Genomic DNA, 15632 nt, shown 5'->3' on the forward strand with positions numbered 1-15632 from the left:
AGAACAAAAAACCATCAGATTTGTATGGAAGCACAAAAGACCCCGAATTGCCAAAACCATCCTGAGAAAAAGAATGAGGGCGGAGGCATCACTTTGCATGACTTCAAATTATACTACAAAGCGACAGTAATCAAAATGGCATGGTATTGGTAGAAAAATAGACACACGGACCAGTGGAACAGAATCGAGAATCCAGAAGTAAACCCATAGTTATATGGTCAAATAATTTCAACAAAAAAGCCAAAAACATACAGTGGAGAAAGGAAAGCCTCTTCAATAAATGGTGCTGGGAAAACTGGAAAGCCTCCTGCAAAAGAAAAACTAAACTGTTGTCTATCACCACACACACAAATTAATTCAAAATGGATTAAGGACCTGAATATAAGACCTGAAACAATAAAGTGCATAGAAGAAAACATAGGAACTAAACTCAAGGACCTTGGACTTAAAAGGGATTTTATGAATTTGACCTCAAAGGCAAGGGAAATAAAAATTAAAATAATGAATGTAACTACATCAAACTAAAAAGTTTCTGCTCAGCAAAAGAAATCATCAACAAGGTAAAGGGACAACCATCCAAATGAGAAAAGATATTTGCAAGCAATGCCTCTGATAAAGGCCTAATATCCAAAACATACAAAGAACTTATACAACTCAATAACAAAAAAACAAATGATTCAATCAAAAAATGAGCAGAGGATCTGAACAGATACTTCTCCCATGTCCAATATTTGTTGGACATACAAACGGCCAACAAATATTTGACAATGTTCAACATCGCTAGCTATTAGGGAAATGCAAATCACAACCACAATGAGATACCATCTCACACCTGTTAGAATAGCTATAATCAACAGGACAAGTAATAACAAATGTTGGAGAGGATGTGGAGAAAAAGGAACCCTCAAACACTGCTGGTGGGACTGCAAATTGGTACAGCCACTATAGAGAGCAGTAGGGAGGTTCCTCAAAACGCTAAGAATTGATCTACCATATGATCCAGCAATCCCTCTACTGGGTATTTACCCCAAAGACTTGAAAATTCATATCCGAAAAGATATTTTCACACCGATGTTCATAGCAGTATTATTCACAATGACCAGGGCATGGAAGCAACTGAAGTGTCTTACGATAGATGATTGGATAAAGAGGCTGTGGTACATAAATACAATGGAATATTACTCAGCCATAAGAAGAGATGAAATACTGCCATTTGCAACAACATGGATGGACCTCGAGATAATCATGCTAAGTGAAATAAACCAGAGAGAAAATGTTGAAAATCACATGATATGACTTATATGTAGGATATGAACCTAGAAGCAACTACTAATGAACAGAACAAACAGAGACCCATGGACATGGACTATAGATTAGAGGTTACCAAAGGAAGGGGGTGGGGGGAGGGGGGAGGTAGGCAGGGTAAAGGGGGTGTATGTGGTGACAGAAAGAAATCTAACCATGGGAGGTGAACACACAGTATAAATATATATATGTCTTACTGTTAAAGTGTACAGTTGAAACTTATTAGATTTAGTTAACCGTCACCATAAAAAATAATTTAAAAAAATAATAAATCATGATGCAACTGTATATCCACAGAACATAAAAATAATGAGGGAGATTATATGTATATGTCTACTTTGTTCGATTTATAAAACAAAACGAAACAAAACCTGAAGGGATGTACTCTCATTTGTTAACATGTTAACATTATATACAAGAGATCCAAAGGTGAGGGCAGAATTATTAGTTTTTATGTTATATACTTTTTATTTTAACATTTCACAAATTGCAAGTATTGCTTTTATAATTTAGAATGAAAACTATTTTATAAGGAAAGACATTAATGTTTCTTATACAGTCTTAGAGTTTAGTCTATTTCTGAAGAGTTCCATACTTGAAACATAAAAACTTAAGATAATTTTGCCTAACGTTAAACACATTTAAGTATCCTTTTAGGGAGTGCCAAATAATGCAGTACAATGACGTTTTACTATATATATAATCTAAAGTATAATCTTTCTTCTATCTTTCATGAAATCAAGACATAGTACCATTTCAGAATAGAATTCTTTAAAAAAAAACTTAAGCTATCATCACAACTTATAAAACATATTTTCAGCAGTAAAGATAAATGATTTTAAAAAGTGAAATGAAAAATATATACACATATACAGAAGTGCATTAATTTTATAAATAAATATACTACAGTGTGAATATCTTGCAATCTGATTACAACATGGGACCACATTTTCAAAGTGAAACAAACTGACTTCTCATAGTGAAAAAGCAACAGAACGTCCTTCTGAAAAGTTCACTAAGAATTTTATTAACCCCTCATTTCTTAAAATTTTGTAACAGAAAAATATTAAGTGTATAAGAGCTGCTACATTACTTTTCATATTTAATCATAATCTTAATTTTTACTGCTAAAACTTATGTAATTCAGGCAAAAATACATTATTCATACAATACCTTACAGCAAAGACTTGTTTGTTTTGCCTAAATCAATTAGTTGTGTAAGAAGTGACTTGGAGTATTTCTCCTTCTAAAAAACTAATTCCAAAGGCTTTTTGGAGGATGCACAATTTATTCCCATAAAACATTATGTTTAAAAAATAATCAAGGATTCCAAGATGTTGAAAGAGTTGAAAATGGAATAAAAATGTATTGTTATCTACTCAGTAAATACCTTACTTAGAATAAATCCATTTTATAAGAATGCATTAACCTTTTAAGGCCACTAGTATACCATTTGGCCAATATACTTCAGAAATATAACTCAGTCATCTGTATAAATTAGCATAGTCTCCAAAAATGTTCTCCCTCTATAGTTATCTGCTCACCAGAAGTGTTCTAATTTTCCTTTATAAATACTTATAATACTAACCAAGAAATCAAGATATTAATAAAAACAATCCTCTTCTTTTAATTTTACTTTTATACTGGAATCACAAACTTTCCCTTCTTGTAAATAAAACACAGATAAAAACTATAGCAGTCCCCATTCATGAACATTCAAAGAGCACTCACCATCCTATTCCTTGTCTTCAATCAGTGATGCAGGAAAAAGAAAGGGGGCACAACTTTAATTTTTGAAAAGTTACTTTCATGTGGATATGAAATCAAGACTGGATATTAAAAGGTTTTTAAAATAGTAATGTGTAGCTCAGAAAATTAGAGAAATAAATATTTTCTCTTCTTTTGAGGCATAAAAATTGATTTCTTCATGCTAAAGATCCAATATTAACCATGACTTTTATAACTCATTAGATCTATAAAAGATTTTATAAAGTTTTGTTTTAGTTTTTAACCTGATCATTTTGATCATTTTTCAATTCCTATTTTTCTAATCATACTCATACTGTCAAATTAGTGATTATTTTTCAATTTTGTGCTTTTTGCATTAACTGTTACTTTTATAAAAAATAAAAACAAATATATGTATATTTTGAAAATGTGAGATATATGCCAACACAGCGTACTGAATTAATTCCTTTAAAAACAAACTTAAGAGTACAATAATATAAGTTCATTTCATTTCAGACTTACTTTAGTTTCCCAAAGAGAAATCCTTGAACTTCATTTGTTTCAATCTCACCTTCTACTGTAGTATTACTCACAGCTATATTTTGAGAACAAAAACAAAACATTTTCAGACTTGGAAAGGAATATGTAATCTAATATTAGAAGAACTCGAAATTCAATTCCATTTGTTCTACCTTGTTTTTCCTTCAGGGATCAGCTTAATGATACATGTGTGTACACATGCTTGTATTCCTGAGTGCACTCTCTCTTTTTAAATAGTTTGATTACTGATTATTTAACCTTAATAAATGCTCTCTAGATTATTTCATAGTCGAGTTTTATTTAACAACCACAATGATAAACAAAAGGGCTGCAACAAATCTAGGGTTTAGATCTTAAGCCAGGCAAGAGACTCAAATCTAACAAATACAGGAGTTCTTGCAAATTTCCAATGCCTTTAAAGATAATTAAGAAATATTTAGACACCAAAACTCAGTCTCAAAGAATAAAGATGTAATATTTTATATTCATTTCCCTCTCATTCTCTTCTCCTTTACTTACCAAATAATTACAATGTGCAGCGTGGTGAATGGTATATGTGAAGCGTATTTGGGAATATAAGGTTTTGTGACCTCTTACAGCATGGGGTTGCTCTCTATCAGAGTGTTTCAGAGTTCATCAAGTATACTTCTCCCTTCTTACTCTTCTGAAGGTATGGATCTCAAGGACTACAACTAAAAACTGAGTGCTTTGATCTAATCTTTCTTTTCCTCTCTTTTACTCATTCATCAAGCAAACATTTACTGACTATCTACTATGATGCCTGGTGCCTGCCGGGAGAGACACCAGGAAGACAGAGACAAAAGACAATCTCTGCTTGGTGGAAAAGCAGAGACAAAGACGGTTTTAATAGTGTAAAACTTCTCTGAAAGAAAGCACAGAATATATGGGATATAGAAGAGAGAAAACTATCCTCTGAGAAAGTAGGAACACAAGCAGCCATCTCAAAGATATTGAGTGACATACATCTTAAAAGATGACTAGGCCGTAGATAAAATCAAAGAGATGTGAGAAAGGAGGAAGGTTTCAGGCAGAAAGAACAGTATATGCCAAGGGATGAAAGTACTTTATAGGGGTCATAAAGGCTTGGCATGTGGCCAAACATGCGAAGTATCCAGGGAACAGAAAACTATCCTGTATAGTAGTTTACTGTTGCAGGACTAGAAGGTACAAATGAGAGAAGGCTGAGGGAGAGTGATAAGGCAGAAAGAAGCCAGAGTGTAAACAGCTTTCTTTGCTATGCTACGATGCTTGAATTTAGGGGGAGGTTACAGGGAGCCACTAAGTGATTTTAACCAGTGGAGTCACAAAGTCAGATTTTCATCATAAGAAATTCCAACTGAAAGCACTGTGGAGATTAGACTGATTAATCTATTTTGGGGGTTTGGGAGACTGAACGTACTGCAAACCAAAGATCAGAGAGAAGGCCAGTTAGAAGCCTGACACACGTACACAGAGGGAAAAGAAGATAACTGAACTAAAGGAGTGGAGAGAAGATATATTCCAAAGGTATGTAAAAGGGTGATGACAGAATTTAGTATGTAATTTGTAATATAGATAATACATGTGGTCATCTGACTTTTTAGAGAAAATTCTAGAAGCCTAAGGATAGCTAAAAAATGCCTTATGTTACTACACAACTATTAAATAAGGTATGAAATGATAAAGTATTGTAAACTATATATAAGCTACACAGAAACATATAAAATCTGAATATTATTATTTCTATTATACTTTTCCAGTAACTCTTTAAATGACAGGATTTAAATCACAGTAATACAAATCTTAATTTTAAGCACATTCAGCAGAAGCAGCCAGAGGTAAGTCTATGATCAGCACACGGCTTCCAGGACCAGATTCTGAATAGAAAAACAAAGTTGAAGCAGAAGCTACATCGGGGAGCATATAAAATGATGAATTTAAAACTCAACCAAGAATCAGGTAGAAATAAATTTCCAATGATCCAGGTAAAACAAGATTTCCATAAGTATCTGAAACTTCTTTAGCTTCTTTGAAGTCTCTCGAGTCCTTCATCTAGTGTATGCATTTAGTACACAGAACTACAGGCAGATTGGTTTGAAGATCACAACTAATCAATCTACTTCATCTAAACAAACTATTCATAAGCATCTCCCATCCCACTTCAAAAAAAAACAAAACAAAACCTGTTATCCTAACTTCAATATAAATAAATACTTCAAACAAAACTTCCTAAGGCAGTGTGCTATCAATGAGTTTCAGGTTTAATGAGATCCTGATCCCCTTTGATCCTTTGGACATCCCCACGACCACCCCAAGGAGGTGACTAGGGACATCAAGGGTCAGGCTGAGCTCCTGGGCCAAATTGCCTAGAGCCATGAGCAGCTTTATCTATTGTCTCAATGTACCTTATATTATGATTTTTAAATATGTTGCTAAAAATTGTTGGTAAGCCATTGAGTATAAGCAAAATAAGCTATTTCCAATTTTTAAAGAAGTTTTTGCAAGCACAATAATATTAAATATATTTATTTCAGTTTAAAATTAAATTCCAAACTAAGGAGAAACATTTCTACTCCACCTCTGGTCTCAAATTAACATTAGAATTATAGTCATGAAATTTTCAAAAAAAAAAAACTGTAAACCTCCAAAGTTTCATTCTACTCAAGTAAAGAGAGATAACTTACTTTTAACTTGGGTATCATCTAATGCTTTGTATTCTGTACTTTTAATCACTAGCTCCACACCATAGCCAGATAAGTACGTTTTCTGTGAGGTTGGCTTCTGTTCAAATAATTAAAAAAGAAAAAAAAGGAGAGAGAAAATATTTAGCCATGTTTAAAATTATTTAGTCATCTTTCAATTTGGTATAACTGTGTATTAGGACATTAGGGTAGGTAACTAATAGTGAATTTTTTAAATCAGTGTGAAAATTATTTGGGAAACATATTCTCTCTAGACAGACTATCGAGGAACCAGAATTTGGATGACTACTTCTTTACTTTCTAAAAACTTTGTCATGACTCTACTGTTTTAATTATTCTTTAGTAATGAAAAAATATCCCCTCTTTTTCTGTTATACCATGGTAACTTTCCCTTCTCTCCCATAAGTTAATTAAGAAATGATCCAATACAATCAAGTTTAAAGAAAACTGTATGGCTTTTGGGAACTACACAAGATTTGCTAAAACAGCAAATGCTATTCATTTGCTAGTTGTCTAGATGTAGGACGCCTAGAATGTTGCCAAAAGCAAATACTGGAAAGTAGAGGCAAGGGAGGCAAAACAAACAAACAAACAAAAACCCTCAATGCCTTGAATAACCTGATTTTCTCGTTTCTCAATGATTAAAATATACCAAATGCCACAAATTAACTTCTCTTCTTACAAAGAGGGGTAACAATTGCCTAAAACTGAGCTGTCTGAAGTATTTATGATCAGAATTATGGTATCTCACTTCCCCCTTCCTATAAAGGGCAAATATAAAATGTACCTACAGAGATTACTCTATCAAGAAAGAAGTCATCACATTTTTTCAAAAGTAAGCAAGCTGAATGACTATTCATAATATTTTTCAATATGTCTAAGGTTCTTTCTAGCTTCTGGACAGTCTTATCAGCTGTGGTACGATCATTATAATATGGCATATTCTTTCACAGGTGAGGAAACCAGTTTATCCTAGTGCTCAGCAAGTTCCCTTGAAGAAGTTATATGTCTTCGCTTAATTCAGGTTTGTGTGGGGGGCAGTTTTGCAATCCTAAACATGATAGAGGAAAAGGTAGAAATTGGAGGAGAGGAGAACCTTAATAGCATTATTAGTCATTTTATTCTCCTCTTTCGTTCCTAAACTTCTTCTTCAGCCTTAAAAATAAGTATATGACCGGAGTGACTATTCCTGGACTGTTCTATTTCTAAATAAAATGATGTAAGAATTAGTTTCAGACATGCAGACAAGTATTTAATATTGCTGCCCACACTAAAATTTAATTTGTTAATTTTTCAGGCATATGCTATAATGAAAAATAACATGAGAAAATTTGGTTGTTTGCAATTACAGTATTCTGACAAAGGTGAAAAATTTTTAAAGAGTTTTCAACTTCATACAGCTTAACTTAAAAATACATTTTGACTATCTACTCAAAAGACAGTTGGTGGCTAAGCAAACCAAAGCTCTAAGTCCACATAGTTTATAAAAGAAATGCAATTTCACATAACCAATTCTCATTATCAGTTCTGGAATATTATTAGCTTCTCAATAATAAAGATAAATGTTTATTAAGCTCATATTTACTTTCTTCATTTGAAAATGTATTAACATAAAATTCAAATTGTAGTTTAATAAGTTTAGATTTGCAAACTGAAAATGCTCATAGGCTAAATCAACTGGTGAAAAAAATCTTTATTCATTTTTCTTCTTTCCTCACAAAAAGGCATTTGTTTGAAAAGTAGCATAAATAAGTCTACTTTTATTAAGACTACATGTTGACTAGATTTACAATATGCCTACTTTGAATGAACATTGCCACTCGTCAAATAGAAGACTATAATTTGATGCTACCAAGTGCCCAGTTGGCTAGTATAATTTCACAGATGTATATTTAATAGTCACATTCTGCAAAGAATAAGTAGGGACACTGATTCTCAAAGGGTGAGCATACCTTCTAGGGGCATATTAGAATCACCTGGGAGACATTTTTTTAAAAAGATAAACATATACTTCCATCTCTCACTTTCATTCCTATTGTGATATAACTGACATACGATATTATATTAGTAAGGCATAAAACATGATTTGATATATGTATATGTTATGAAATGATTACAATTAATTAACATCCATAATTCACTTAGCTTTCTTCTTGTGATGAGAATTTTTAAGATCTACTCTCTTAGCAGCTTTCAAATATACAATGTGGTATTGTTAACTATAATCACCACGCTGTACATTACGTCCCCAGAAATTAAGTTATAACTGGAAGTTTGTACCTTTGACCACCTTTCCCACCTCACCTCCCCTGCAACCACAAATCTATTCTCTATTTCTGAGTTCGGCATTTGTAGATTCCACATATAAGTGAGATCATACTGTGTTTGTTTTCCTCTGACTCATTTCACTTAGCATAATGCCAGTAAGGTCCATCCATGTTGTCACAAATGGCAACATTAAGGCTGAATAATATTCTATTTTATACTCACGCACACACATTTTCTTTATTCATTCATCCATTGATGAACAAATAGGTTGCTCCCATATCTTGGCTACTGTAAGTAATGATGCAATGAGCATGAGGTTGCAGATACCTTACAAGACAGTGATTTCATTTCCTGGGGATATATACTCACAAATGGAAATGCTGGATCGTATGATAGTTCTATTTTTAATTTTTTGAGGAACCATCATACTGTTTTCCATAGTGGCAGAACCAATTTACATTCCCAACAGTGCACAAGGGTTCCCTTTTCTCCATATCCTCTCCAACACTTGTTATCTTGTCTTTTTGATCACAGCCATTCTAACTGGTGTGATGAGATACCTCACTATAGTTTTGATTTACATTTCTCTGATGGTTAGTGATGTTGAGTACCTTTTCATGTACCTGTTGGCCATCTGTATGTTTCCTTTAGGAAAATGTCTATTTAGGTCCTTTGCCCATATTTTAATTGGATTGTTTGTTTTTGCTACTGAGTTGTAGGAGTTCCTTACATATTTTGGATATTAACTCCTTATCAAATATATGATTTGCAAATATTTTCTCCCATTACAGTAGGTTGTCTTTTCATTTCATTGGTTTCCTTTGCTCTGAAGAGGGTTTTTAGTCTGATGTCGTCCTACTGGTTTATGTTGCTTTTACTGCCTTTGCTTTTTGTGTCAAATCCAAAGAGGCACTGCCAAGAGCAATGCCAAAGAGTCTTTTACCTATTCTTTTTAAAGGAGTTTTATGGTTTCAGATTTCATGTTTAAGTCTTTAATCCATTTCAAATTAATTTTTGTGAGTTAATTTTTGTAAGATAGGGTCCAGTTTCATTCTTTTGTGTATGGTATTCCAGTTTTCCCAGCACCTTTTACTGAAGACTATTTCCCACTGAGTACTCATTGTTTCCATGTCAAATATTAGTTTATCATACATGCATGGGTTTATTTCCTGGCTTGCTATTCTGTTCTACTGATCTATGTTTGTTTTTATGCTAATACCATGCTGTTTTGATTATTAAACCTTTCAACATAGTTTGAAGTCAGAAAGTATGATGCCTCTAGCTTTGTCCTTCTTTCTCAAGTTTACTCTAGATTTTTAAAGTGATTGCAATTAAAATAATGTTATATTTGTGTAGAATAGACATACACATTATTGGAACAGAGAGCCTAAAACCAAAAATGAAAATATGGTATATGATTGCTTAGAATAAAGACTTACCAGCTCAATTATGTAGAAACCATATGATTTTCATATGGAAAAACTAGAATTATATCTCTACCTCACATCATATTCAAGTATATTCAGATAGATCTTAAAGACATAAATATAAAGAATAGCATTTAATTCTCATAAGGAAAAACAGGAGAATGGCTTTATGACATCATGAAGGGAAACCATTAAAAAACTGGGTAAATTTGATTACATCAAATTAATACTGGTGTTGAACAAAAGATGACATAAATATCTTTTTTTAATACAAGACCAGAAATACACTAGAAGATGTTTGCGAAGTATGGAAGAAAAGATTGGTATTTAGGATATATTTTTAAAAATCTGTAAATGAGGGGGGAAAAAACCCCCCAAAAAATCCAATATAAAAACAGGCAAAAGATATGGATAGGCAACTGACAAATATATTTGCAATGTTTTTATTTCTTAAATATCAATATGCAAATCATCAATATTTTGAGAAATATAAATTAAAACGCTTTTTCCATGTAGGGAATATAGCAGTAAAAATCTGTAAAGTCCTTCCTCTAATAGCCATTATATTCTAGCATGTGGCTGTAAAAGTTTGGGTGTGTGGGGGATGGACATGTTAAAAAATAAAATTTGAGATGTAGTAAAAAGTGTTATGAAGTCATTAAAACAGAATAACGTGATAAAGTGTGAAAGCAGTGAGAAGCTGAGAGTGGGGGTAACGCAACACATTTGGAAACTTGAATAAGAAAGTAGTCAGCTGTCCAAAGAAACAGGGTTAAGAGCATTCCTGTATCACACTTAGCACTTTGAATATATATCATTTTATCAAGCAAATTAGATTTCCTTTCTGTAATGCATTTTCATTAGAAATAACTGTACTTATTAATGTAGCAAATATTATTCGTGTTACTGAATTACAGTTTTGATTTTTATCCAAGTTTTAAATCTGTCCCAGATATATAAGAAAAAAATAGAAACATGATACCCCCAGAAGACACAGTATCCCAATATATTTTCCATATAAAATTCACATTTGATAATTGTGATAATCTTTAAATGAAAGTCCTGATGGAAATTATTATGTAAAATCTAGTAAGGAAATTATCATTAAACACATTTTTATAGTAAAAAAATCTTGAAAAAAACAAACATGTACCTGAATATAATGACGAAGAACATACAGAATTTCCCCATTTTGAGCTTTTTCAGACAATACTCTGTGAAATTTACCAAATGCTCTGGTACCCATTTCTGCATAGAGAATAATCACTGGTAAGTTCTCTTTGTTTGTAGGAAATTTATGATCTCCTTTAAAAAGATAAGGCCTGGGCCTAAAATGAGAACAAAACACAAACTTTCAAAAAAAGTAAAGAACACATGAGAAATATATCATGACACTTTGTAATTTATGCTTATCAAAGAACTTATAGGAATATACACGCATGTATCACAGAGAAAGTATTTAAATTTCCTGGGTGACTTTTTGGACATAACTTCGTTCAAATGACAAGAAAAAAAATTTTGGTTAGCCTGAAATTGAATATTAAAAATGTTAGGTAGTTAGGTAGTCATGAGCAAGGAACTAAGGCTCAACTCTGAAACCATAGAAATGACAACACTGACAGTACAACCCAAAAGCCTCCCCACTAGGACCTCCCAGAAAAGACTCATTTTTTAAATAACAATACCCCTGCCTCCTGGAGTACAAGGAAATAAATGATCATAGCATAGCAACCGGTTTAGGCCAGCCACAAATGCTTGCTCAGTAAGGAAAAGTACTCTAATCTTTTCACCTCAGCCTCATTATACCATCATTATAATGTCGTACATATGTCCATAAATTCATAAATCTAATTATAACAGAATGAATTCTTGGAAGGTACATACGCAGTTAACAATATTTATTTAACAGCCAACTGTTGATCAAAATGACCTCACCTATCAATCAGGTGGCACCTCCCTTAAAACCACCCATCACAGACCAGATATAAGACAGATCTCCCAACCTCTCTGAGGCTACAGATCTCTCTGGTGTAGCCCATTTTCTCTCTTGAAACGTACTTCAATAAATCTTACTTTTCCTAAACTTCGCTGATCTGTAATTCTTTACTGTGTCAGCAGAAAGAACCAAGGTCCCCCAGTGCCACCAGGGCAACGATGGACTTAGACCATCCCTAATGGTAACAAAAATACTTTATATTCCAACAAGGTTCACTGTCTTTAAACAGTAACATATAATGAAATGACAACATATTTTTCAATGAAATAAAATTTATGTTTTCTTCAATTAGAAGGATGTAATTTTTTTAAATAGTCCATTATTGGAGATGTTATTTCAGAAAAGAAGACTCTGACCAATTGTTAATTATTGTGTAATATAGTTATAGAAAACTCTATGAGTGATTTTTTTTTTTAACCCTATAATGAAAAACTATCTAGCTGTGGCTTTTTTCAACAATGTGAAGCAAGTTCTGGATGATTTGAACCTACTATTGAATGATATTTATGGTCAGTTACATGACAACATAGCTGTAATGAAAGGTGAGAACAAAGGTTTTTTTTTCTAATTTATTTTTCAATTACAATTGACATTCAATATTCAGTCTCGATGTGGCTTCTTTATATACTTAGTTATAGGAATTCTGTTAAGCTACTCTTCAAATGTTTCTCCAGGGTAACTGTTCTATAACTTAGCTGTAATTGTGATGTGGTCATGGAGGAGGCAAGCATAGCATTACCTACTCTGCCATCTTGACCAGAAGTTAGGATATTATTTTTCATTACTATGGCTCATATTTCCTGAAAATGAGTTCCAACTATTCAAAAAAACAAAACAAAAGCACAATACCATAGAAATGTCAGTACTTAATATGAATAACAACTAGTTAAATCCTCAAGTATAATCAAAGAAACAAAGAAGTCCTATGGTCTGGCCCTATCATCACAGATTTTGACACCTTATTTGCCAGGCACTGTGCTAGATTCCTTAAAAATATTAGTAAATTCTATCTTCATAACAATTCCTTTAGACAGTTACTATCATTTACTTAAACTTTTAATTTTCTGAGGCTCAGATAAATTAAATATCCAGGACAAATTCAAATAGAAAGTCAGAGTTTCAACTTACATCTATGAAACTCCCAAGCCCACATCTTTTAACAATTTATACAGGTAGAAAGAAAAATAAAAGATAATGAATAACAAAGACGTTAAGAAATAACCATTTATCTAATGAATTCCGATCTTTATAATCTTACCACTTACCACTTTCTAAATAACAATATTAAGTAAAGGAAAGAGGAAAAGAGGGTATTATTGAATAACAATGCTACGGCATTCTAGTGAAAAGATTGTGGGTTTTTAAATCAAGCAGAATTCTAGCTTTACTATTTACTAGCTTTGTGACCTTGGGAAAGTGATTTGATCTTTCTTGGGCCAATAGGTGTTCATTCCAGCTACTTCCTACGAATACCCTATGAATTTACCAAAATGCCTTGCAAGTCCTTAGCAGAGCACAAAGCACATTCTTGGTGCTCAAGACATGACCATTTTTCTCTCACTCTTGCCAATCCCCACTTATCTATCTATCAATCAAGAATAGTGTCAAGGGAAAAAAAGAAAGGAACCAAATGTTGGATGGTACACCACCACTAATGATAAATGTAAGGGGTATACATCTATGTAATTATGTCTTACATATACTGTTAAAAGGAAACAACAGGTCCAAAACGAAGTCACTTCTGCTAAGCTGCACCAAGACTTAATATCGAACCTAACTGCAGTTTTAGCTTCACCCATGAATAGAATTTTAAATCAATCAGTTTGAAACTTCCTGGTCCACACTAGTAAGGTAGTCTGCCTATAACCCAGGCCTTCCCTTAAGGGAAAGTGAACTTGTCTGCAATAACCCACTCTTTCAACTTCTTCATCCCACCTTTCTGCCTATAAAAATCTTCCATTTCTGTACAACTCCTTGGAGCACCTTTTCTATTTACTAGAAGGGATGCTGCCAGATTCATGCATCACTGAATAAAGTCAATTAGATCTTTAAATTTATTTGGTTTATTTTTGTTTTGTAACAATATGTTGACTATTTCTAGAAAGACATACAAGAACGATAGCACTGGTTGTCTCTGGGAGAAGTTCTAAAAGTATAGAGTAAAAGGGAATTTTATAATTGCTATATGTACATGTTGCATTATTCTAATTTTTAACATTTAAACTTAAAACACTGGAAATATATCCTTTCACTATTAACATAAAATGCATCAAAAAATTAAAGGAACAAATTCTGTACTCATAATATGTGAACATGATACATCTAATAAGGGGTTAATATTCAAAATATATAAGAAACTCATACAACTTAATACCCCTTCCCAAAAAAAATCTAATTTAAAAATGTGCAGAGGATCTAAATAGTTATTTCTCCAAAGAGGACATACAGATAGCCACTGGACACATGAAAAGATGCACAGCATCATTAATTGTCATCAGGGAAATGCAAATTGAAACCTCACACCTGTCACAATGGCTATCATCAATAAATCAACAAATAACAAGTGCTGGCAAGGATGAGAGAAAAGGGACCCTTGTATACTGTTTACTGGGGCAGTAAATTAGTGCAGCCATTATGGAAAACGGAATGGTGATTCCTCAAAAATTTAAAAATAGAGTTATCATACAATTCAGCAATTCAACTTCTAGGTATCTGAAGAAAACAAAAACTTCAAAAAGTACATGCTCCCCTACGCTCACTATAGCATGGTACTACTAATAGCCAAGGTATGAAAGCAAACTACCCATCGACAGATCAATGGGTAAAGAAGATGTGGTATATATACACAATGAGATATTATTCAGTAATAAAAAAGAATGAAATCTTGCCATTTGTGACAACATGGATGACCCAGAGGGATTACGCCAGTAAAGTAAGTCATATGGAGAAAGACAAATACTGTATGATTTCACATACATGTGGAATCTAACAAAACAAATGAATACACAAAACAAAATAGAAACAGACCCATATTGAGAACATGCTAATGGCTACCAAAGGGGCAGCCATCCTGAGCTAAGCAGAAGGACTGGGGGTGGGAGCTGGGACTTCAGAGGGCAGGAAGGCAATTTACATTGGGGTATGGGAATGAAAAACTCATGCTCTTACCTATTATCTTACAGTATCTGAGACAAATTTTGTATAATACAGTTTACACCATCTATTACCAGAGATGTAATAAAACAAAATCATACAGTTCAACTAGAAAATAAAATATTTAAGTGAGGTTATTAAATCTCTGGCACATACAATAATTTAAAAGGAGTTAGACAAGAGAAATATATGCATGGCCTGAGCAAGTCAGCAAAAAAAAAAAAAAAAAAAAAAAAAAAAAAGAACATACTGAATTTTTAAGTTGCTTTCTATTGATTCTCTCAGGTTTCATTAACTACATGTATATAAGATTCTTTTTTCATTTGTTGACATAAAATTTTACAAAATGTTTATGTCACATAATATCTTAATAAGTTTATTATATTGTTCTATATATAAGGAAATTATTTTGTAGGCAGTAGTAGATATTTTCTTTACATTTTTAATTCTCCCACAGTAGTTACAATGTTAATGTGCATGCAGTAAAAATGAAAATCTCAAAAATCAAAATTT

The 15632-nt window shown here is 32.7% G+C and overlaps 1 protein-coding gene across 2 annotated transcripts in view; it reads right to left on the reverse strand.

Annotated features, from left to right (window-relative positions):
• The window catches only part of UGGT2 (UDP-glucose glycoprotein glucosyltransferase 2), a 150078-nt gene that overhangs the window by 115022 nt on the left and 19424 nt on the right, over window positions 1-15632 (reverse strand). The window contains exons 5-7 of one of the 2 annotated variants that reach the window (XM_023528008.1): window positions 11124-11298; window positions 6258-6351; window positions 3556-3628 (exon numbers count right to left, since the gene is read on the reverse strand). In XM_023528008.1, the coding sequence (XP_023383776.1) occupies window positions 3556-3628; window positions 6258-6351; window positions 11124-11298 (342 nt within the window). Of the gene's footprint in view, window positions 1-3555; window positions 3629-6257; window positions 6355-11123; window positions 11299-15632 lie in introns of both variants that reach the window. The other variant, XM_023528007.1, reaches the window with a different exon arrangement.

Source organism: Pteropus vampyrus, unplaced genomic scaffold (assembly GCF_000151845.1).
Source record: "Pteropus vampyrus isolate Shadow unplaced genomic scaffold, Pvam_2.0 Scaffold21, whole genome shotgun sequence".
NCBI classification, from domain to species: Eukaryota; Metazoa; Chordata; class Mammalia; order Chiroptera; family Pteropodidae; genus Pteropus; species Pteropus vampyrus.